Raw genomic sequence first — 23,699 nt, forward strand, 5'->3', positions numbered from 1 at the left:
GCTTAAAAATACCAATCCAGTAAATTTTAATCATCAAAGATTTGATTAGTCAATTTTTACAAATTCTGGTGTGAGAGAGACCCAATATCATTGCAGCACAGCAAAATCAATGAATAATGCAGATAGGTACTTTAAGCTTTATCCACCACAAGGAGCATCTCAGCATACAGGTAAGATACAAAATTGATAAATTATTACCATGGATGATAAAATAATCAATTTAATATAATAAGCTGTTACCAGTACAAGACAAACCCCCCCATTACATACCCCCCTTGCAAAATGTCACCTGGAAAGAATTACTAATTTACTGTAAATTCATATTTAAGATTAATAAGTTTCCAATTTTGTAAATGTGATGGAGGCAAATTAGGCTGCTGAAGCATATTTTAGGCTATCAACTGTCACTTGCAACTTATATTTCTTGACAAAGATGTCCTTGTTTGTTTTATTCAAGATCTAAAGTATTGTAATCAATATTTCAGTTTAAGATGAACATTATTAAGGTTCAGACACTAACATGAAGTTTCCTACTTCATTACATACCTAGTAGGATTTTAATATCTTTTTTTTTTTTAAGTACAGCAACAAAATCTAAAATCAGACATTTGTGGTGACTGACCTGCAGCTTCTAAAGGTGCCTCTAGCTGTGAATGAGTATCAGAATCAAAATGCGGTTGAGTATGGTGTGGCGAGGCAGTACTACGGTCCAGTGTAGCGGCAGTGGCACAGGCTGCAGCCGACAACAGGAATGTGTTATGTATGCTCCCAGCTGCTCCTTCCACTAGCACCTCCTCCTCCTCCAAGGTGGAAGTGGTGATGGTCTCTCCTGTCTCCGTCTGAGAAAAGAGGGCGAGGTTTAATCCACACTAATGAAACAGAAAACACTTTCTACAAGAACAATTACATTTCCTTTTTGTTTTACCCTAAAGTTGCTGATCTTAATGTTTATACAATACTGTAATTAGGAACGAACAAACATGGCAACTGCTGGATAGTTAACCGTACTAGCATATTTCTTACTTTTAGTTATCAATAAATTATCAACTTTTTATTATCAATTCAGGGATTCTATCACAATGGTAGTACTATTCAAATCACTTGTGCTGTCCCGTCTTGGGTACTGCTCAGTACTCACTTCCCTCTTCAGAGCAGGAGAGACTGCTGAAATAGAGGGAGTTGAGCTCTTAGTGAGCTTTGCACTCTAAAAGGGAGTATGCTTCAGCAAGGTAAGATTATTACTGCATTAACAGACAAGGTAACAAATCAGGAGGAGCAAATCAAGGAACTAGTGAAAAAAAATGAGGAGTGGAAAGTGAAGTGTGGTGACTTTGAAGAAATAAACAAGAAGATAGACTCATATGGTGAACAACTCCAAGCAAGCCTAAGGGCTAACATAGAGTTAGGTAAGGATCTCCAACTGGAAACTTCATTGACAACTCGCATAGAGGAGGTGAATAAAGAACTAGAAAAGTATAAAGAAGAAATAAAAGCGACATATGCTCAAGTTGTAAAAGAAAGAGAGACTATCAAAGAAGTGTGTTCGGAAGTCAAAACCAGAAATGACCAACAAGAAGCAGAAATTAGGCAAGCAATTAGGAAAGAACTGGTTACCAACAGTAAACTGGTACAAAACACTGCAGATAGAACTAAGTCCATAATCATTTTTGGATGTTTAGAGAAGGAAATTTCATCTAGGGTGGACCGAGCAGCAGAAGAGATGAAAATCATAGAGAAAATAGTAGGTTTAGGAGAAGGCTCAAAGGAAAATGTCAGTGATTTTAGAGGAATAGGAAAATATGAGAAAGACAAGAACTGCCCCTTAAGGGTGACGTTTAATGGAGTGAAAAACATGATGGAAGTGCTTAGAAATGCCAGGAAATTGCAGAGTGATGAGGTTGGCAAACTTTGGTCAATAAGAAAAAACCTCTCCAAGGAAGACAGAGAAAAGCTGAAAATGAACCTAATTGAGGCAAAATGTCTAAATGGAGATAGAAATGAAGACAAATTCTTTTTTCTACAAAGTGACAGGGACTGGAAAGCTTGTGAAATGGTACATAAAAACAAAGCAACAAGATCAGTAGTGGAAGGGGGAGTAAAGAGCAAAGGAAAAGGGAACATGTTCCTGAAAATTGTATATACCAACATCGATGGAGTGAGGTCAAAAACTTTGGAGTTGCAAGATATAATCCAGCTTAGGGTCCCAGATATTGTTGCATTATCAGAAACGAAACTTGAAGGAAATATAATAAATGAAGTCATATTCCCAAGAGGCTATTCAGTTTGGAGACGTGACAGGAAAACTAGGAAGGGAGGAGGAGTGGCTGTACTGGTGAAAAAACACCTGAAGGTAAGAGAGGTAATATTTGAAAACCCTCGAGATATTGACATAATGGCATTGCAGATCTGGAATCAGGATGATAAGCTGATAATTTTAAATGCCTACAGCCCACCAGCAAGCAACACATGGACAAAGGAAGAACTGGATGACAAACAAGAGGGCCTCATAATGGTCATGAGATATTATTGTACAAGCAGATAAAGATAAATCTCGACTGTTGATACTGGGGGACTTCAACTTTAACCCTCAAACCGCGCATATCATATATAAATGATATCAGTGACAAAACCGAAACCGCGCACATCATTTATATATAATTTCGTGTCTAGCGCTATAATTTAAACGCCCTGCCTGGGATAGGGGCAGCTATAGTACAGCCATGACCGATAGTTGCCAGATGCCACCTAGAAAAAAAATCCAGGCCAACATTCTTGGGTGTTACAGCGTCAGTATTGAGCAAGCCACCAAGCCTGGCGCACGCAGCACGAGCTCACAGCACCGCTGTTCAGCTTGTGACCACAGCATCGCCTACAAATACCATAATATAAATGATACTGCTATTATTTAGCAGTGATAGTATTACTGAAGCCCCCTGACTGTGATAAAACTGACCCGGATTCTGATAATAGCAGGATTGTGGTGATATTTAGCGCTGTGCTCCATGGAGGGAGGAGTAATGCTGTGGGAGGGAGGGTTGTGGCGTCGTTTTCTGACTGTGTGGCCACCATTTATTGACTGCACTCACCATACCAGCTTAGTGGTTCGCTATGGTGAACACAAATGTAGATACTTATATATAACGTGTGTATAGTGTGAGATAACAGCGAGAGTAGGAGGTTGGGAGCCGCCATTTTGGTGAGGGAGGAGCGTCGTCTGCAGGACTTTATGTTGTTTACTGATGACTACGATGGTCTTTGGGCACCATACCAGTTTACTTGTACAAGTATGGTGAATAAAACAGGTAGATATTTATATATAATGTGTGTATATAGCGTAATAACACCACAAACAATATTGTTGGAGGACAAATATTAGTGCGTCTGGCCTTGAGGGCGGCCGCCGATCAGCTGACTGTGAGAGTAGCTACGTCTTTGTGCCTTTACTCACCATACAAGCTTAGATGTACAGTTATGGTGAACAAAACATGTAAATATGTATTTATAACGTTTGTGTATAGTGAATAAATACAGAAACAGTATTGTGGGAGGTGAATGAGGGTGAGGGAGGGAGTGGTAGCGAGTGGCTCGCTGGTGTTTGGCGGCCACTCCTTGTTGCTTTTTGACTCACAAGACCAACTTAGTAGTTCGTTATGGTGTACAAAACATGCAGATACTTATATATAACCTGTGTATATAGTGTAACAACAGCAAAACTATTTGTTTATTGTTTTATGAACATAACTGAATCACTAATATGCACACCATAATTTTGAGTACAGCGATGGTTCACGCATTTTATAATATAAGTATACCACAATTCACTGTATGGAATAATATTACTGCAAAAAACTAAGAAAAAATCAGAGACATTGAAATAATTAGGTAATAATATATTTGTGGCAACTGCCGTCTGACAGCTCGGGCGGAGTAGACCTCGTCTGGCGAAGGCTCTGCCAACGCCCCATTTTTGCCACACTTCCCTACCCTATTGCAGCTAAAATATGCCACCTACGATTTTTTGGTTATTTTTTCTGTGATCAGGGAATAAAAATGAACACTTCTATAAGACAAAAGAATTTTTTGGATTTTTTTTTTGTTGCGCCTGTGGGTGTGAATTCCATTTGGGCCCCTAGCGGATTGAGGGCTAAAGCAATAGACTGGGAGGCCTATGAAGCAAGAACGGAGGACTTTTGGACATGCAGATTTGTGAACCTCATTCTGGAGACATTCTTGTATCAACACGAAGCAGGCCACAAGAATGAGGGAAGGAGATGTACCGTCAGTACTAGATCTAGTATTCACCAGGAAAGAATAAGAGATATTTGACATCCAGTACCTTCCTCCCTTGGGAAAGAGTGATCATGTCCTGTTAGACATTGATTATGCTTTAAGATATCATCTAGAAGAAAATGGAGACATTGAAACAGTTGATAAACTCGATTTAAGGAGAGGTCACTATGGGGAACTTCAAAAAAAATTTAATGAGTGTAATTGGACTCACCTGTTACTAGGCAGGGAAGTAAATGAAATGTATGCCAAATTTTTTAAAATATACGAGGAAGGCACACAAACATTCATACCAAAACAGAGATGCAGGGCCAGAAAACAGGATTGGTTCAAGAGAAATTGTGAGAGGGCCAGAGACCAAAAGACACAAAATGGAATCAGTATAGGAAGAAGCCAAACCCCCAAACATACCAGCGATACAAAGATGCGAGAAATAACTATACGACAGTAAGGAGAGAGGCAGAAAGAAATTTTGAAAAGGGGATAGTGGATAAATGTAAAACAGAACCGGGCCTATTCTACAGATTCATAAACAACAAATTGCAGGTAAAGGATAATATCCAGAGGTTGAAAATGGGAAACAGATTCACAGAAAATGAAAAGGAAATGTGTGAAACATTAAGGGGGCGTCTGGTTGGCATCTGGGTCCAAAAATGCAAAAATGAAAACTCGTTCGATTTCAATCAAACTTTTTTGACAAGTTCTATATGAAAAGTGTTTCATCTGGTCCAAGTTTCAGAATCGTAGCATAAATAGGAAGGGAGAAAAAAAATATTGAAGTAGTTGTGAAAATTATGCAAAAATGGTCAAAATCGATTATCAATCAAAAGTGTCAACTGAAATCATAACTACGACTCTTTGCTATCACAATAGCATATATTAAACAAATATTATAATTAGTTTAATTGGAAAAAAAATTTAAGAAAAAATAAAAGTTTCTTTTTTTTTTTTTTTTTTTTTTTGGGCGATTTGCATCAAACTTACACACCTGACTGTACGTAAGAATATCTGTAAGGATGCCAATTTTGGAGAAAATTGGTTGATGTCAACCTCAGCCACAGATTTTAGAACCTTAGACTTTATTCATTTCTGTTTTTTTTTCAATTAACACAAACGTTTACAAAACTGATTCCTTTTTCATTCAATTTACATGAAACTTCAACAGTATATGTGGAGGGCATGTCTCTACATTGGAGAGTTTTCATTTTTCTCTAAGTTCATTTATTGATTTTATAATAGCAATAAACATGCCATATTTGCAAAAAAAAATTGGGGAACTTTGAACATTTGTATTAGGAAAACTAAAGATGTTTTGGAAATTCTAAAGCCCCAAATCCTTTATTATATGCTAATGTGTCAGAAAAGTGTCACAGAATAATTATATCTGAAACGTGTGTTCTGAAGTGTGGACTTGAAAATGTGTAAAAAACATTGGGGGGGGGGGGAAACTCCCTTTCTATTTACGCTGCAGTACTGAAACTTGGGACAATTTAAGCACTTTTCATATACAACTAGAAAATTAATATTGGTTGACATTGAACAACTTTCATCTATAATCCTCTGACGCCCCCTTAAATGAAAAGTTCCAAAGTGTGTGTGTACAAAATTAAATCGTCAGAAAACCAGACAATAAGAATTCCAGAGAACAACAGAGCGGATAGGTGTGTCTAGAGATGAAGTGGAAAATATGCTAAAGGAGCTCTGTAAGAAAGCAGCTGGCCCAGATGGAGTTTCACCATGGGTTCTGAGAGAATGTGCATCTGAGCTCAGCATTCCACTTCACCTGATCTTTCAGGCATCCCTGTGTACAGGAATCGTAGCAGATGGGTGGAAACAGGCTAACATAGTTCCAATCTACAAAAGTGGCAGCAGGGAAGACCCCCTCAATTATAGACCTGTAACATTGACAAATGTAATAGTGAAAGTATTGGAAAAACTAATCAAAACTAAATGGGTAGAACACCTGGAGAGAAATGATATAATATCAGACAGACAGTATGGTTTTCGATCTGGAAGATCCTGTGTATCAAATTTACTCGGTTTCTATGATCGAGCCACAGAGATATTACAGGAAAGAGATGGTTGGGCTGACTGCATTTATCTGGACCTAAAAAAGGCTTTTGACAGAGTTCCACATAAGAGGTTGTTCTGGTAACTGAAAAATATTGGAGGGGTGACAGGTAAGCTTCTAACATGGATGAAAAATTTTCTGACTGATAGAAAAATGAGGGCAGTAATCAGAGGCAATGTATCGGAATGGAGAAATGTTACAAGTGGAGTACCACAGGGCTCAGTTCTTGCACCAGTGATGTTTATTGTCTACATAAATGATCTACCAGTTGGTATACAGAATTATATGAACATGTTTGCTGATGATGCTAAGATAATAGGAAGGATAAGAAACTTAGATGAATGTCATGCCCTTCAAGAGGACCTGGACAAGATAAGTATATGAAGCACCACTTGGCAAATGGAATTTAATGTTAATAAATGCCATGTTTTGGAATGTGGAATAGGAGAACATAGACCTCACACATCCTATATATTATGTGAGAAATCTTTCAAGAATTCTGATAAAGAGAGAGATCTAGGGGTGGTTCTAGATAGAAAACTATCACCTGAGGACCACAAAGAATATTGTGCGAGGAGCCCATGCCACACTTTCTAACTTCAGAATTGCTTTTAAATACATGGATGGCGATATACTAAAGAAATTGTTCACGACTTTTGTTAGGCCAAAGCTAGAATATGCAGCAGTTGTGTGGTGCCCATATCTTAAGAAGCACATCAACAAACTGGAAAAGGTGCAAAGACATGCTACTAAGTGGCTCCTAGAACTGAAGGGCAAGAGCTTCGAGGAGAGGTTAGAGGCATTAAATACGCCAAAACTAGAAGACAGAAGAAAAAGAGGTGATATGATCACTACATACAAAATAGTAACAGGAATTGATAAAATCGAGAGGGAAGATTTCCCGAGACCTGGAACTTTAAGAACAAGAGGTCACAGATTTAAACTAGCTAAACACAGATGCCGAAGAAATATAAGAAAATTCACTTTCGCAAACAGAGTGGTAGACGGTTGGAACAAGTTAGGTGAGAAGGTGGGAGGCCAAGACCGTCAGTAGTTTCAAAGAGTTATATGACAGAGTGCTGGGAAGACAGGACACCACGAGTGTAGCTCTCATCCTGTAACTACACTTAGGTAATTACATATATACGTACATATACATAAATACATGCATATATACACACACATGCATTCACATACATTTGTCTCTTTTACTCTGACAGGGTTAGATAGCTGACAGAGAAACTAGTGTGCAATTAAGCACTTAATCACTTAAGTTGATTAAGGTGCTTTTACAAGTTCAGGTTATATAGTTACATCACATACATACATTGTATAATTGATACATTACATGGTCAATCTTGGGTACAAGTCCAATATATCATCAAGTGTTCCAGTACTCATATAGTAATTACATAGTTCAGCATACCTTAGCCCAGGGGGGCAAAAGCCAGTCAATATTGGACATTCTACAATATAATGTTCAAGAGTGCATGTTTTCTCTTTCACAAAGTTGACACATTGTGTACTCGACATTTGGGTTTTGAGAAAGCTAAAACCAGTGAAGAGCAGGGGTGCCATAAGCACAATCAGAGAACACTGTATAAACATCAGAGGTCCATGGTTGTTCAACATGCTCCCCGTGAGTACTGTACAGTATAAGAAATATTGCTGGAACACCCGTGGACATCTTCATGAGAAAACTATCTAGTTTTCTCATGAAGTGTTGGACCAACTGGGCTGTTCTGGATATGTGGGGCTGCTAGTATGCTAGTAGTATGCCACATACAATGCTGCTAGTATGTGGGCCTGCTAGCTTGGAGCAGCATGCTGACCACTCCAAGCAACAGCCTTTCGGACCAAGCTTTCACAACTCAAGCCTGGCCTCGGGCCGGGCTTGGGGAGTAGAACAACTCCCAGAACCCCATCAACCAGGTATCAGGCAGGTATTATTAGCTAAGAATTTTTTTACTAGAATGAAAACTGAATATAAAATAGCTAAGGGACTGAGAATTTAATGTTCTGAGCAAAATGCAGCAATCCCAGTATATTCACAAGAAATATCTACAAAATGTACTACAGCTTAATAATACCCACATTTCCAAATACAATACACCCAGCCATTATAAAAGGAAAGTACATGCAAAATTTCTAATGAAGTAGGCCTACCATTAATGGCAATAAATTGCAAAATAAAACAAAATGAAAAAAAAAAATCATATCCACCTTGTTAACACATTTTCAGCTCTGTGGCTTAATACTTTCATCCTCAGGGGACGGAGTTCACGTAGTGTGATATATCTATATAATAAAATATATATATGATATATATTTTATATACAGTGGCACCTCGGAATGCGAGTGTCCCTGTATGCGAGGTTTTCGGAAGACGAGCAGTATTTACTCCAAAAATTTGTCTCGGAAGGCGAGGGTTACTTCGGGACGCGAGTTTGTTGATACACGTACAGGCCGACCTAGCGCGTGGTGGTTCGGCGATCGTCGCCCCTCAGTTTACCATTGTCTCGCGCTCAGTGACTACCCCCACATCAATTCTTCTCGCGGATTTTCAGTGTTTTGTTGGATTTTTGGTGATTTGTCTATACAATTTGTTATTATATATCTCACCATGGGTCCCAAGAAAGCCAGTGGTAAGGATAAAGGACAGAAAGCTCATGTGAGGATGACAATAGAGGAGAAACAAGAGATCATTCGGAAGCATGAGAACGGTACACGTGTTGTTGAACTTTGTAGGCAGTACAACAAAGCCACATCAACAATATGCACTATACTTAAGAAGAAAAATAAGATTATGGGTGCTAAAGTGGCAAAAGGAGTAAGAACATTAACGGCACAAAGACCACAAATACTTGAAGAAGTGGAAAAGTTGTTATTAATTTGGATACACGACAAGGAGTTGAGGGGTGATAGTGTTTCGGAGGCCATTATTTGTGAGAAAGCCAGGGTATTGCATGAAGACCTTCTAAAGAAACCCCCTGCAACGAGCGATGCAGATACGAAAGAGTTTAAGGCAAGCAGGGGCTGGTTTGAAAAATTTAGAAAAAGAAGTGGTATCCACAGTGTAACAAGGCATGGGGAGGCAGCCAGCTCAGACAAACCAGCCGCTGGACGATTTATTGACGAATTTAAAGAGTTTGCAGAGGCTGAGGGATACCTACCGCAACAAGTGTTTAATTGTGACGAAACAGGACTGTTTTGGAAAAGAATGCCTAAGAGGACATACATTACCAAGGAGGAAAAATCCTTGCCTGGACACAAGCCTATGAAAGATAGGTTTACGCTTGGGCTGTGTGGAAATGCGAGTGGCGATTTAAAAATTAAACCCTTGCTAGTGTATCATTCTGAAAATCCAAGGGTTTTCAAACAGTATAATGTGCAGAAAACCCATTTGTGTGTGATGTGGAAGTCTAATAAAAAAGCATGGGTGACTAGGCTTATTTTTTCGGAGTGGGTGAATGAAGTGCTGTGCCCTGCCATAGAAAAATATCTGCAGGAGAAACAATTGCCACTCAAAGCCGTGCTTCTCCTTGACAATGCTCCTGCTCATACTCCAGGCTTGGAAGATGATTTGTTGCCTAGATACAATAAATTCCTCACAGTTAAATTCCTTCCTCCTAACACCACTCCTCTAATTCAGCCTATGGACCAGAAAATCATAGCGAATTTTAAGAAACTTTATGAAAGGGCACTTTTCCGGAAATGTTTTGAAGTGACTGAAGCCACAAACCTCACCCTCAAAGAGTTCTGGAGACAGCATTTTAACATTTGTAGTGCTTTAAAACTCGTTGACAAAGCCTGGCAAGAAGTGACTTAAAGAACCCTGATCTCTGGCTGGAGAAAATTGTGGCCTGAAGGTGTGAGAGAACTAGACTTTGAGGGGTTTGAGCCTATAAATGATGCGCCTATTGTTGAGGAAATTGTTAGTCTAGGCCAGCAAATGGGCTTGGAATTGGATGGTGATGATGTGGAGGAGTTGGTGGAAGAACACAACGAAGAACTGACCACCGAAGAACTCCTAGCCCTTCAACAGGAACAGCAAGCCAACGCAGCAGCGAATGATTCTGCAGTGGAGGAGGAGGTGGCAGCAGCACCAGCGAATGTCCCTTCTGCAGTAATTAAGAAGGTGTGTCAGATGTGGGAAGAGATTCAAACAACTATTGAACAGACTCACCCAGAGAAAGCTGTAGTAGGCCGTTGTCTTAATCTTTTCAATGACAATGTGATGCCTTACTACAGAGACAGCTTGCGAAGAAGGGAAAAGCAAGCTTCCATGGACAGATTTGTGGTGAGGAAATCGAGCAGTGAGCCTCAACCAGGACCTAGTGGCACTCAGGTAAAACGTCCCAGGGAGAGCACACCAGAAAGGTCCTCACTGCCTGATGTGATTATGGAAGGGGACTCCCCTTCCAAACAGTAACTCCTCTCCTCCTCCCCCCTCCTCACCATCTTCCATACACCTACAGCACTCGACAGCAAGGTAAGTAATAACTGGAACATAGTTTTGTAGGTTTATTTAGATGAATTAGGTAAATTAGGTATAAAAATTTAGTTTGATGTGGGGTTTTTGGGGTAGTCAGGAACGGATTAATTCATTTCCCTTTATTTCTTATGGGGAAATTAACTTCGGAATGCGAGTTTTCGGAATGCGAGGCGTCTCCAGGAACGGATTAAACTCGTATTCTGAGGTATGCCTGTATATGATGTATCTACATAATGTGTGAATCATCACTATACTCAAAAGTATGATGTGCATGTTAGCGATTCAATTATTATTGAATTGCTATAATTATTGAATTGATTCATAAAACAAACATTTTTGCTGTAATTACACTACACAGAGGTCATATACAAGTATCTGTATGTTTTGTTCACCATAACAATACACCAAGTTGTATGGCAAGTCATAAAGATGATTGGCCACCACACACTAGCCAGCAAAAGCTACCCCCTTCCCTCCCTCACCAACAACTCACTCGCCACCACCACTTCCCCCACCATACTGTTTTTGCTTTTATTCACTATACACATACAGACATTATATGTAAGTATCTACACGTTTTGTTCACCATAACTGTACAAGTAAGCTGGTATGGTGAGTTCAGACAATAACAGAGGTCGCCACAGTCAACTGATGCTGCCTCACTCGTTCAAGGCCAGATGCACTAAAATTCTTCCAACCATACTGTTTGTGGTGGTATTATACTATACACACACATTATATACAAGTATCTACATATTTTATTCACCATAACTGTACAACTAAGCTGATTATGGTGTCCAAACAGCATAGTGACCATCCTTACACAGCATGACAAGTCATGCAGATGATGCCACCTCCCTCACCAAAAATGGCTCCTCCAAACATACTCCCTTTTATATTTAAGTACAGTACCTACATTTGTATTCACCATAGCGAACCACTAAGTTGGTATGGTGAAGCCAGACAATAAAAGATGGCCACACATAGTCAGTAGATGAAGATACTGTACCTCCCTCCTGCCTTCAGCATTACTCCTCCCACCATACTACACACAGCACTATTACCACAATCCTGCTATTATCAGAATCCTGGTCATTTTTATCAGTCAGGGATCTTCTGTAATACTATCATCGCTAAATAATAGCAGCTACATGTATATTTTGTCATTTTTAAGCGATGCTGTGGTCACAAGCTGAACAGCAGTGCTGTTAGCTCATACTGTGTCGCCAGCCTTGGTTGCTCACTCAGTACCGAGGCTCTTACACCCGAGAATGTTACCCCAATTTTATTTTTATTTTAAATGGTGTCTGTTTACAAGAGACCTGAGGAAGCTTATGTGAACAATGGAGGTTTTAAAATGGTCAAAAGATTGGCAGATGCAGTTTAATGCTGATAAATGTAAAGTTCTGAGGCTCGGTAATGATGATAGAGTTACAAGATACGAGCTAGATGGTGTTGAGATTGCTAAGTCGGATTGTGAAAGGCATCTGGGAGTTATGATTAGTAAGAATTTAAAACAAAAGGATCAATGCATGAATGTTCGTAATAAGGCAAATAGGACACTGGAATTTATTAATCGAAGCGTTAGTAACAAGACACCCGGTGTGGTTCTTCAGCTATATCTTGCTCTGGTTAGGCCCCATTTAGATTATGCAGTTCAGTTTTGGTCGCCGTACTATAGAATGGATATAAATTCACTTGACCTTATCCAGCGTAGGATGACTAAGGTTAATTCCCCAAATTAGAAATCTTTCATATGAAGAAAGATTAACAAAGCTTAAATTGCATTCACTGGAAGGGCAGGGGGGTGGGGAGTGGCATGGTGGAGGTTTGCAGGTGGGTGGGTGGACATAGCAGGGGGGATGTTGGTGGGATGTTGGGGGTATCAGCACGGGACAGAACACGAAACAGTGGGTGTGGGTTGGATGGGTTTGGATTTGGGAGGGACTTGGGTGGGTGCTGGTTCGGTGGCAGGGTTGTTGGTTTGTGGAGTCGGTTGCCACGTCATGTTGTGGAGGTGGGGTCCCTCGATTGTTTCAGGCGTGGGTTGGGGGTGTGAGTGGGACTGGGTGGTTATAAATGGGAGCTGCCTCGTATGGGCCAATAGGCCTTCTGCAGTTACCTTTGTTCTTATGTTCTAACCCTGTGAAGCTGCGAGGCATTTAAATTGTGTAGGGGACCCTTCAATCACTGATTTTTTATTTTGTTGTACAAGGAGCGCACTGCGGTGCTGGTTACTCACATCGCCTATGTGAGTATATATTTTGCAGCTTATGGGTTAAAGGTAAGCTCTTCCGACATGAGTACACCCAAATCCTTAACATTGCTTTTTGGTTTTATGTTATAAAGCAATGTGTGAAAAAAGATGTACATTTTGTACATCTTTTTATATATTTTCTTTTTCCGTAGTGCAGGAGCTGAAACTTACCTGCATTAAATACCATATTATTTTCTGTAGCCCATTGAAAGACCAATTTACATATGATTGGAGGTTTACTGTGTCCTCTATGTTGATTACTCTCAAAAATCCTAGTGTCATCTGGAAAGAATAATACAGTACTATAGATTGTGTCCTTGTCTATGTCCAATATGGGGGAGGACAAAAAGTACCAGAGCAAGCACAGCACCCTGGGAAACTGAGCTCTTCACGGTTGATGGTAGGGATTTTATCTTGTTAACTATTACAAATTGGGTTCTGTTGTCAGGAAATTGTAATCCATCTGCGTATTTCATTGGTAATTCCTTTGGAACGCATTTTGTGTGCAACAACAACATGCTTACATCTGTCAAAGACTTTTGCAAAATCTGTGTAAATTACATCAGCGTTTTAATTGTCTTCTATGGCATCTAAGGCCATGTCAGTGGTCCAGCAACTGTAATAGGCAAGAGCACCCTGTTCTGAAACCATGTTGTCAAGGGTTATTGGAAATGCTGTGATTCCTTGCATTTTGTGATCTTACTTCTTAGCGCACTTTCCAAAATTTTATGATGTGTGATGTTAGTGCTATAGGTCCGTAATTTTTTTTTACTCTGCCTGGAGAGGGTCTTGGGAGTTCTTCTACTTCCCGAGCCCAGCCTCATAGTAGTGGCTGCAATCACGAAACAGGTGCATTGGAGTATGCAAGTTGCTTTATCTATTAGGAACAAGCTTTACAACTCAACTGTGTGAGTGCAGGTATTTCAGAGAGCGTGTACATTTAAGTGTGAGCACGCCAAAATTTACATTTTAATGTGCATGCAAATGTCCAGCTGAGTGCATGCATGCAACTGGCAGAGTTTGTTCATGAATGTGTAGCTAGTTTATGGGATCAGTGCACATTGGCTGGGAAGAGAATGCAAGTGGTGGGTTGCGTGTACAGGGGGAGAATGGCAACTATGACTATTTGAATACTTTTATGCTTATTAAATCTTAATTTGTCAATTGTATTTACAACAATACCAGCAGCAGCCTTTTATTGTGAAGTATGATTATGAATCACAAACCTTCGATGATGATGGCCATTCAAATAAGAGAACCAATTTATGTCTAAACTTTCCTATTTTATGGAAGTTAAGTGAACTATCCATGGTGACCAAGACTCAGGCAAGGACCAAAACACACTATCATTTTTTTCCACACCTTTCTGGCAAACTAACAATATTTTTATTTCAAACTACCACATACCAAAAGGAGAACCAAGGTGTTTAATTTCTGAATCTGGCCTGTTACGATTTAAAAGAGAAATGGAACTATACAAGCCAAGGACCAGGACTCTAGGATAGTAAACTCCAAAATATTCCTAAAGTATGAGAATACCTGCCTCAAGTACCAGGTACAGGCATCTTTAACTTTAAACAATTCCTTTTTCCATGAAAAATACTAAACTAAACCACAACAGGATGACAGTAAACACCACACCTTCAGAATTGGATCTGACTTCCAATACTGCTGGTCAGGCCATTCTCCTAAACAAAGGCTAAAGTCCATTCCATGCACCCACAAAATCCCATTTATGAATGAAAAACGGTTTACACACGATGCACAACTGATGATGTACAAACACTTCCACAACAAGTAGTTGACGACTTTTGTTCGAACCATGACACTGTAAATGCTTTATCCACATACCTACCTTGAGATTAAATTATTTCGTTGCTCAGCAACCCCACTGCCCAGTCGTTGACCAGGCCTCCTCATTGCTGGACTGGTCAGCCAGGCTGTTGGACGCAGCTGCTCACAGCTTGATGTACGAATCACAGCTTGGTTGATCAGGTATACATTGGAGGTATTTATCCAGTTCTCTCTCGAACACTAAGGGGTCGGCCAGTTATGCCCCTTATGTGTAGTGGAAGCATGTTGAACAGTCTCGGGCCACTGATGTTGATAGTGTTCTCTCTCAGAGTATTGTACCTATTGTACCTCTGCTTTCAATGCAAAGGTACAGAGGTTTCAAAGCAACCAGGAGGCCTGGTTGAGGACCGAGCCATGGGGATGCTAAGCCCGAAAATTATCACAAGGTAGGTCTGAGGACGGGTTGTGCTAGTACACTCCAAACTACAGAACAGGTTTCACTCATTTGTGTCATCTAGACTTTTTCTCCATCTGCACATGTCTTCATATTGCAAAGTACTGTGAATTACTTACACAATTTACATATGGAACTAAACTCAATTGTCCTACCATTAATTACAATATATTTTATTTTAAGCATCTCACTGCATTATATTTAATTGCTTTTCACTTAAGCAAATGTTTGTTTTAAATACCAGTAATAATACCTAACTACACTTATGAATTTCCTCATATACAGGACCTAGTACTTTATTGTAGAACCACCATTATAAAATTAAAAATTTTCACAATGCCTAAAATTTTTGTTACAAGTACTGTACTGTACATGAAATACAGTAGGTTAAAACTAAAAGATCTTTCCACATTTTATAATGGCATAGAATTATATGTTTGTATTGAAGAGCAAAGGTTAAGTAGGCACTCTTCACTTGTCACCTGCAACCTCAGGTTTAAGTAGGCATATGTACCTACATGCTGTATGTCCAACAAATATTATCTGTCAGTTTCACCTTCATAACACATAATGGTTATGCCCATATAAACTATCCACATTGTAAACAAATTCATTCTAAGAAGTGAAAAGCATTTTTTCTTACCAACTACTGTGAAACATTTATACCTATTCTTATTTTGTCATGAAGGATATTAAGAGCCAACCACACTAAAGAATTTCAAACTAATTAGAGAAGGCTAATCAATAAATCAAGTACTGTTCATTAATGTAGTCTTCAATACTTAATCTAAGAGTACAGCTACATAACGTAATATAAAAACCATCATAGGCCTACAGCTTTTCTAAAATATGCTAGTGAAACATTGGCCTGAACTCTATTCTTACTGTGCATGCTATAACCAGATTAACTACATACCGATAACATATATACTTCATACTGCAACTGCATTGTACTTTTTGCATTTACTTGGGGATCATGATGTAAAGTGCGATGATTAAGGGTTGTATTTTTATTATATATGTTAGATATTATTATGTTAGGTAATGAGGTTGGGTGTTTAGTTAAATAAGATTTTAAATTGGACCTGTGTTACACTGCTAGATATGAAGTCAATTAGAAGAAATGAGCTTTATTTGTAAATTGGATGACCATTTAGGATTCAAAGTTGAAGTTAGACAACAAATTTGATAAACAAAACCTTAATATTTATGAATAAATAAGATACTAGTTGTTAATCAGTGATAAAGTAGGCCAAGATAATGTACAAGTCAATAGTAATTTATATGAATGCCAGAAAATATAAATACTATCAGGAAATTAATCAGTGTTATTATGGGTACTAACTGGAGAACATCCAATCTTTTATAACAACAGGGGCCATTGAAGAACAAGCAATACAATAGCTCAACCCTTTGTTCATTTATTTATTTATTTATTTATTTATTTATTTATTTATGTATATACAAGAAGGTGCATTGGGATTGTGATGATACATGATATGGTAATTACAATCTTGTAAAGCCACTAGTACGCGCAGCGTTTCGGGCAGGTCCTTAATCTAAGAACATTTTAAGTAGGTAAATACTGTAATTGCAAAATTTATAAAAAATGATAACAGTTACAAGGCAAGAAAAAAATGAGAGAAAATTGTAGGTATATTAAAGCACATAGGTAGCTCAGATTGATTGCAATTACGGCGTGAATGGTAGTTGACAAAAATTGGTAGGCACAATACAGCATATGGCTAGCACATAAAAGAAGACAGCAATGAACACAATGATAAGATTGTTTGGGTTAAATACATAAAAATTAGGAGATTGGGTAACACTAGGTACAGAGCAAATTTAAAGCTCAGTGTAGGAAACTAAGAAGATGAAATTAGGTACTTTTTGGTTTTGCTTTTAAATAAGGCAAAAGTTTGACAGCTTTTCAATTCACTAGGGAGTGAGTTCCATAGACTAGGTCCCTTAATTTGCATAGTGTTTACACAGATTAAGTTTGACCCTGGGGATATCAAAGAGATATTTATTTCTGGTGTGGTGATAATGGGTCCTATTACATCTGTCCAGGGAGTTTCAGAGCATGGTTTGCATTTAAGAACAGGGTTTTGTAGATGTAGTTGACAAGAGAATGTGTGGAGGGAGTTAATATTTAGCAAGTTTAGAGATTTAAACAAGAGAGCTGAGTGTTGTCTGAAAGCAGAGTTATTATTCTGATAGCAGATTTTTGCTGGGTGATGATTTTTGCTGGGTGCTTAAGGTGATTTGCAGTGGTAGACCCCCATGCACAGATACCATAATTAAGATAGGGGTAGATTAGTGCATAATATAGTGAGAGGAGAGCAGAGTTAGGAACATAATATCTTACTTTAGAGAGTATACCAACTGTCTTAGAGACTTTCCTAGTTATGTGTTGAATGTGGGTGCTGAAGTTGAGTCTCTTGTCTAGGAAAAGGCCAAGAAACTTTCCATCATTTTCATTACTGATGTTAATGTTGTCTATCTGTAGCTGAATTGTATTTGATGATTTGCTTCCAAATAAGATGTAGTAAGTCTTTTCTATGTTTAATGTTAGTTTGTTAGTTGACATCCATAAGTGGACTTTTTTTAATTCATTATTCACAACATTATTTAGTGTATGTGGGTTGAGGTCTGAATAGATAAGGGTAGTATCGTCAGCAAACAATATAGGTTTAAGAATATTAGAGACATTAGGCAGATCGTTTATATATATAAGAAATAGAAGAGGTCCTAAGATACTGCCCTGTGGCACTCCAACGGTAATTGGTAGAGCGAAAGAAGTTGTATCATTGATGGTTACATATTGGTGTCTGTCACTAAGATAGGATTGGATGTAGTCAAGGGCAAGGCCTCGGATTCCATAATGCTGGAGTTTAAGTAAGAGGTAGTTGTGATTAACAGTATCAAAGGCTTTTCTTAGGTCAATGAAGAGTCCAATCGGAAACTCATTTTTGTCAAGGGCCGAGTAGATTACGTCAATGAGACTAATGATTGCATCGTTGGTGCTCTTTTGGGACCGGAAGCCAAACTGGCAGGGGCTGAGTATGTCGAATTTTACGAGGTAGGAATAGAGCTGTTTGTGCATAATTTTTTCAAATATTTTTGATAGAATGGGTAGATTTGATAATGGTCTATAATTGTTTATGTCCGCCGGATTGCCTCCTTCATGGACTGGCGTTACTCTTGCTCTTTTGAGGATATCAGGGAAGGTGTGAAAAACTATAGATTTGTTGAACAGTAGGGCTATGGGTGGGGCAAGGGCATGGGAGGCGCTCTTGTATACAATGGACGGAATTTCACTGGTGTTCCCTGCCTTGGTATTTAGAGAGTGTATGATGGACACAACATCTGCCGGGCTGATTGGTGAAAGAAGAGTGTTTGGATAGCTGCCTGAGAGATATGTTAATGTGTCTGAGTGTGGGATTTTACTGGCAAGATTAGCACCAACCGATGAAAAGAAACTATTAAATTCATTTGCCATTTCTAAATCAGTTGACGGTATATCCCCATCCTTGTAGAGTTTTATTTGGTTATGTGAGTGTTGTTTAGTTCCTAGAATACTAGAGATTGTTTTCCAAGTGCTTTTCATGTTGCCTTTTGCTTCATTGAATCTATTCACATAATATGCAAGTTTTGCCTTATGATACTGGTAAGCATTGATGAGTACCTTTTAGCTACTTCCTTTGAAACTAGGCCAATCCTAAGTTCTTTCATATTCATGTTTCTAATCCTAAGAATGCCACTTGTGAGCCATAGATTGTTTAATCTTTTGTCAGTTACTTGCTTGGTAAGAAGGGGACAATGAAGGTTGTAGAGGCTTAGAGTTTTGGAGAGGAAGAGGTTAGCTAATGAATTTATATCCTGGGTATTATTGAATTCAGAATCCCAGTTAATATTGTGAAGTGCATCTGTAAGATTGCCTAAAGCTGATTCACTGTGTAGCCTAAATGAAAGTTTCTTGCTTTTTGGTGGTGTTATGTCCATGTTCAGCTATGAGAAAGGTAGGATAGTGGTCAGTTCTGTCGTTGATTATACCAGATACAAGGGGAGCTGTTATGTTTGTCCATATGTGGTCCAAGGTAGTGGCTGATGTTTGAGTGACTCGGGTAGGTTTGGTGATTGTGGGGATTAGCATACAGGAGTGCATGCTGTTAAGGAAATAATCAACTTGAGAGCAATTTTGTTGACCCAGGTCAATATTAAAGTCTCCTCCCAGAATGATGTGGTTTTTGTTGAGATTGTTGTTTATAATAAGATTCCTTAGGTTATCTGAGAAAGAAGCTATGTTAGTATTGTGAAATCTATAGATGGCTCCAATAGTCAAAGAGGATTTAAGGGATTTAATTGTAAACTGAGCAAAAGTATATTCACAGTAGTCATCTGTCACTAATAACACTGTTGTAGATAAATGTATCTCGGTAATATATAGCTGTGCCGTCACCTTTTTTATTAGGCCTACAGTTATGAATGGCTTTATAACTAGCTAAGTTGTAGGGTTGGGTATAGTTTTTATTTAGCCAAGTTTCTGTTAAAATAATGAACGATAAGTTAGTACCTAGTGCTGTGAGTAATGCATTTATATCGTCAAAATGTTTACCAAGTGATCTAACATTTTGGTTGTAAACTGATAAACAGGTGCTATTTTGGAGTTTGTTTTTAGCCTGGTGTGCTGTGAAATACTTGCAATAATGATGATCAATGTGCTGGTTGGTGTAGATACGAGACAGAAGATTTTGATCAGGATCAATATCAGTGTGCATAGAGATGCAGAGGGGTCACGATACAAGATACACGATATAGCAAAACACAAGAATAAAAGCAAATACTGTACAATAAAAGTAACAAATTAGAAGTAAAATAAAGATACAATAGATAGCCAGGAAGGACACAGAAGTTAGATAAAATAAAAAAAAAAAAAAAAAATCAGTAGAGACCTGACAATATAAATGTAAAATAAAAAATAATAAAATAATGTTATCATAAAGTAAAATGATCTTAAAGATAATTAGCTTAGTAATGGTTAATTAAAATCCTATAATTAGTATGAACCTAAGAAAACAAAGTGAGCTCAAATAGATAAAAAAAAAAAGAATGACATGTAAATCTAGAAATTTACTCAAATATAAATCTAAGTGTAAAAATAAACAGGGATAGAGAATATTCATGTGGAAGATTTTACTATGATAATGAGGTAGATGCTTATATAAACAATTATACTATTAATTAATTCCTATAAATGATTACAAGAAACAAATACCAAGTTACTTTAAATACAACAGGGTAATAAAAAGCCCGAGGTTTAGTGACAAGGGGATAACTAAGAACAAATAATTAAGTGTAAAAAACAAGCAATTTCAACAACAAAGATGACAAACAAAAAATAAAAATAAAATTAAAAAAAACTTTGGAAAGGAAAGGCAGAGCTTAAGTACACTTTGGTAGTATGTGAGACTACAAATTATGTTCTGGTTATTCAGCTGATATCCCACAGTCATCTAGGAAAGAAGCTGAGGTGTGCCTCAGTGGTTATGACAAGTTTTTTGACTCTATACTATTCAAACAAATGCAGCCTTGTTCACATTATGGGGTAAAATATTTAAAAACTTTAAAATATTAGGCCTATACAATAAAAAGAAACTGTAGGCTCATTTAAACTAGCCCAATGACAAACTGTTACCATTATGCAAATTACTATAATGACAAGTGTGCTATAGGGAAAAACTGGTATTTACACAACCTTAAATACAGTAATGGCATTGTGCCTCAGGTACTTTAGTAGGTTTGCCATTAATGTACCATTAATGGTACATTCTTACCAAGGAATAATGGCATTCTTACCAAGGAAAGCACCTTGTCTAACATTTTTCAACAGCCCAAAAATCAGGACTATCACCTATTGGTCATGCACCATGTAATAGAATAGTACAAGAATAGTACATTCTTGTAGTACAAGAATGTAACAACTCTTGTATATATCTCAAAAAAAAAAAAAAAAAGAATCTAATAGAGAATCTAGAATGTGAAACTGTTTTAACTATACCAAATGATGTTATCAGCTAAAATGATTTTTCAAGAAAGTATTAAGTTTCATTTAAAAAGGAAAGTAAACAAGATACTTGTGTAGCAGAATAAAGTGCAAAATATACATTTTGTTAAACCAGGAACAGCATATTTAACCTAGAAATGCAACCATAAAATAAAAAACATAACAGTACATCAATCATAATGCCAATGAGACTGCAGTATGTTAAGCCACAGGTTACAGTATCAAATAGACAATACATCAGCACTTGGTACCATATAATACCTTCAACAACTTTAATAAAACTTTGATCAAAGTTATACAAGTTCCAATGCAATCTTTAACCTTCACAATTTCCTTTAACCTCATACTACTACATACTCATAAGGGAGCCGGTCGGCCGAGCGGACAGCACGCTGGACTGTGATCCTGTGGTCCCGGGTTCGATCCTGGGCGCCGGCGAGAAACAATGGGCAGAGTTTCTTTCACCCTATGCCCCTGTTACCTAGCAGTAAATAGGTACCTGGGTGTTAGTCAGCTGTCACGGGCTGCTTCCTGGGGGTGGAGGCCTGATCGAGGACCGGGCCGTGGGGACACTAAAGCCCCGAAATCATCTCAAGATAACCTCAAGATAACTACCTGAGTTCCATACAACACAAGATCTCAATATAGTTGATATCTCCAAGTCAGTACAAATGTCCTAATTAGGTCAGGTACCTGGCTAGAAATCTATCAAGACAAAATAAATCAACAGAACTAAGTTTTCACTAATTAAAGAAAAATAACAAATTGCCCTAACATAACTGACCCAAATCAATATCACATTAGGTACTAAGTAATCAAACAAGAACTGAGCTGATCATTTTTTTCCCCACCTTCGAAATGCAAAACAAATTTCGCAAAAAAGATGCAAAACTTCGTAATAACAACGACAGGTTGCCCAATACACATGCCAATGCCCCCCCCCCCCCCCTTCCTTATGCAACACATCCAGGAATTAAATTAAAACCATTCACTGGAGCCTAGGCTCTCACCTCCCCACAGTAGGCCTATGGCTCGCTAGAACTGTGCCTCTGATGTGAGCCGCTGAAGGCCTTCATGATTTCCAAGTCGAGAGCCCAGCAGCCATGGCGGTAGTCACTCGCCTTATTTATCAAAGCCAGACTCGGCAGGGTACAATATCAGGTTCCCGCCGACGGCAGACTCCACCGCCGGGAAATGGAAAGAAACAGGAGGGGGAAAGGAGACTTGAATGAGTGAGAGAAGAAGTGGGTTAAAAGAAGCCAGAGGCGCCACCCAACCCCTCCACCATCACCCCAACGCCTATTTCTTCCCCTCTACTCCACCATTATGGGCAATTTCCTGGCATTACGCGGTCCTAAAACAGGTGTGGAAGCCTTGGATGCAAGGACTGGGAAGGGCAGCAAGAAGGCCAGCACAACTGGGTTAACTGAATAGTTTGTCAATAAGGTTGAAAATCGTCCGCGCTCCCACAACTCCCTTGGGGACGACTTTACATCACTTTGGCCAAACAAACCCCATTTAAACCCCTAATTTTCATCTCAAGTCAAACTACAAAGTACGTACCACCCATTCGTCATCCTCTTCGCTATCTGGTTCGCTCGATATTATTACAAATTCATCTAGAAGGTCCTCATACGTTTGGCATTCATCCTGGGCAGGCGGTCTCATGATGGCGGTCGAGGCTAGACTTCGCACCCTCCTGTATTGAGCTCTCTTGCTCTCGGCGATTATTCCCTATATCTTGCACTACAAAATTATTTTCTTGATTTAACAAGCGCGCCCTAGTCTTAAACTCACTATATGTATGGATAAAAAGAACTGGTATGGTATACTAATCACTTGGGCCAAACCACCCGCCTTGTTACACTACAGACTGGGTCACTGGAGAAGTCTAAAGACCTGAGCCGTTCCAATAACCTCATTGGAGCTCCCAACCCGTCACGTGAAGAAATATACCTCTCTGTTTTAAACGGTATTGCCAAATAACCTTCGAGTCTATACAATTCCTTAATTAATATATGAAGTTATAAAATTGCGCATGAAAAACAGTGGTCCCTATGGGATATTCGTGTATAAATTTCTCCAACACATGGTTCCGGTATTTAGAAGTGCGGGTTGACACGAGTGGAGTTCGCGATCCTGCCATAGCATTGGTATTTAGCCATTTTCCTTACCCGACTAAACCTTATTTTCAACAGAATAATTATTTAACGACAATATAATGTTAAATACTACTAGATGAAAATTAGAATAAATTGATGAGTAAATTGAATT

General features: G+C 38.6%; 1 protein-coding gene across 1 annotated transcript in view; it reads right to left on the bottom strand.

Moving 5' to 3' along the window:
• LOC123746739 (ankyrin repeat domain-containing protein 17) overlaps window positions 1–23,329 on the bottom strand; it is a 298,429-nt gene extending 275,100 nt beyond the window's left edge. Inside the window, 2 exon segments of the mRNA XM_069316838.1 lie at window positions 623–839; window positions 22,989–23,329. Coding sequence (XP_069172939.1) covers window positions 623–839; window positions 22,989–23,093 — 322 coding nt within the window. The 5' untranslated portion in view covers window positions 23,094–23,329.
• Window positions 23,330–23,699: the final 370 nt, after the last annotated feature.

The sequence above is a fragment of the Procambarus clarkii genome, chromosome 85, assembly GCF_040958095.1.
Source record: "Procambarus clarkii isolate CNS0578487 chromosome 85, FALCON_Pclarkii_2.0, whole genome shotgun sequence".
In the NCBI taxonomy this organism is placed as follows: domain Eukaryota; kingdom Metazoa; phylum Arthropoda; class Malacostraca; order Decapoda; family Cambaridae; genus Procambarus; species Procambarus clarkii.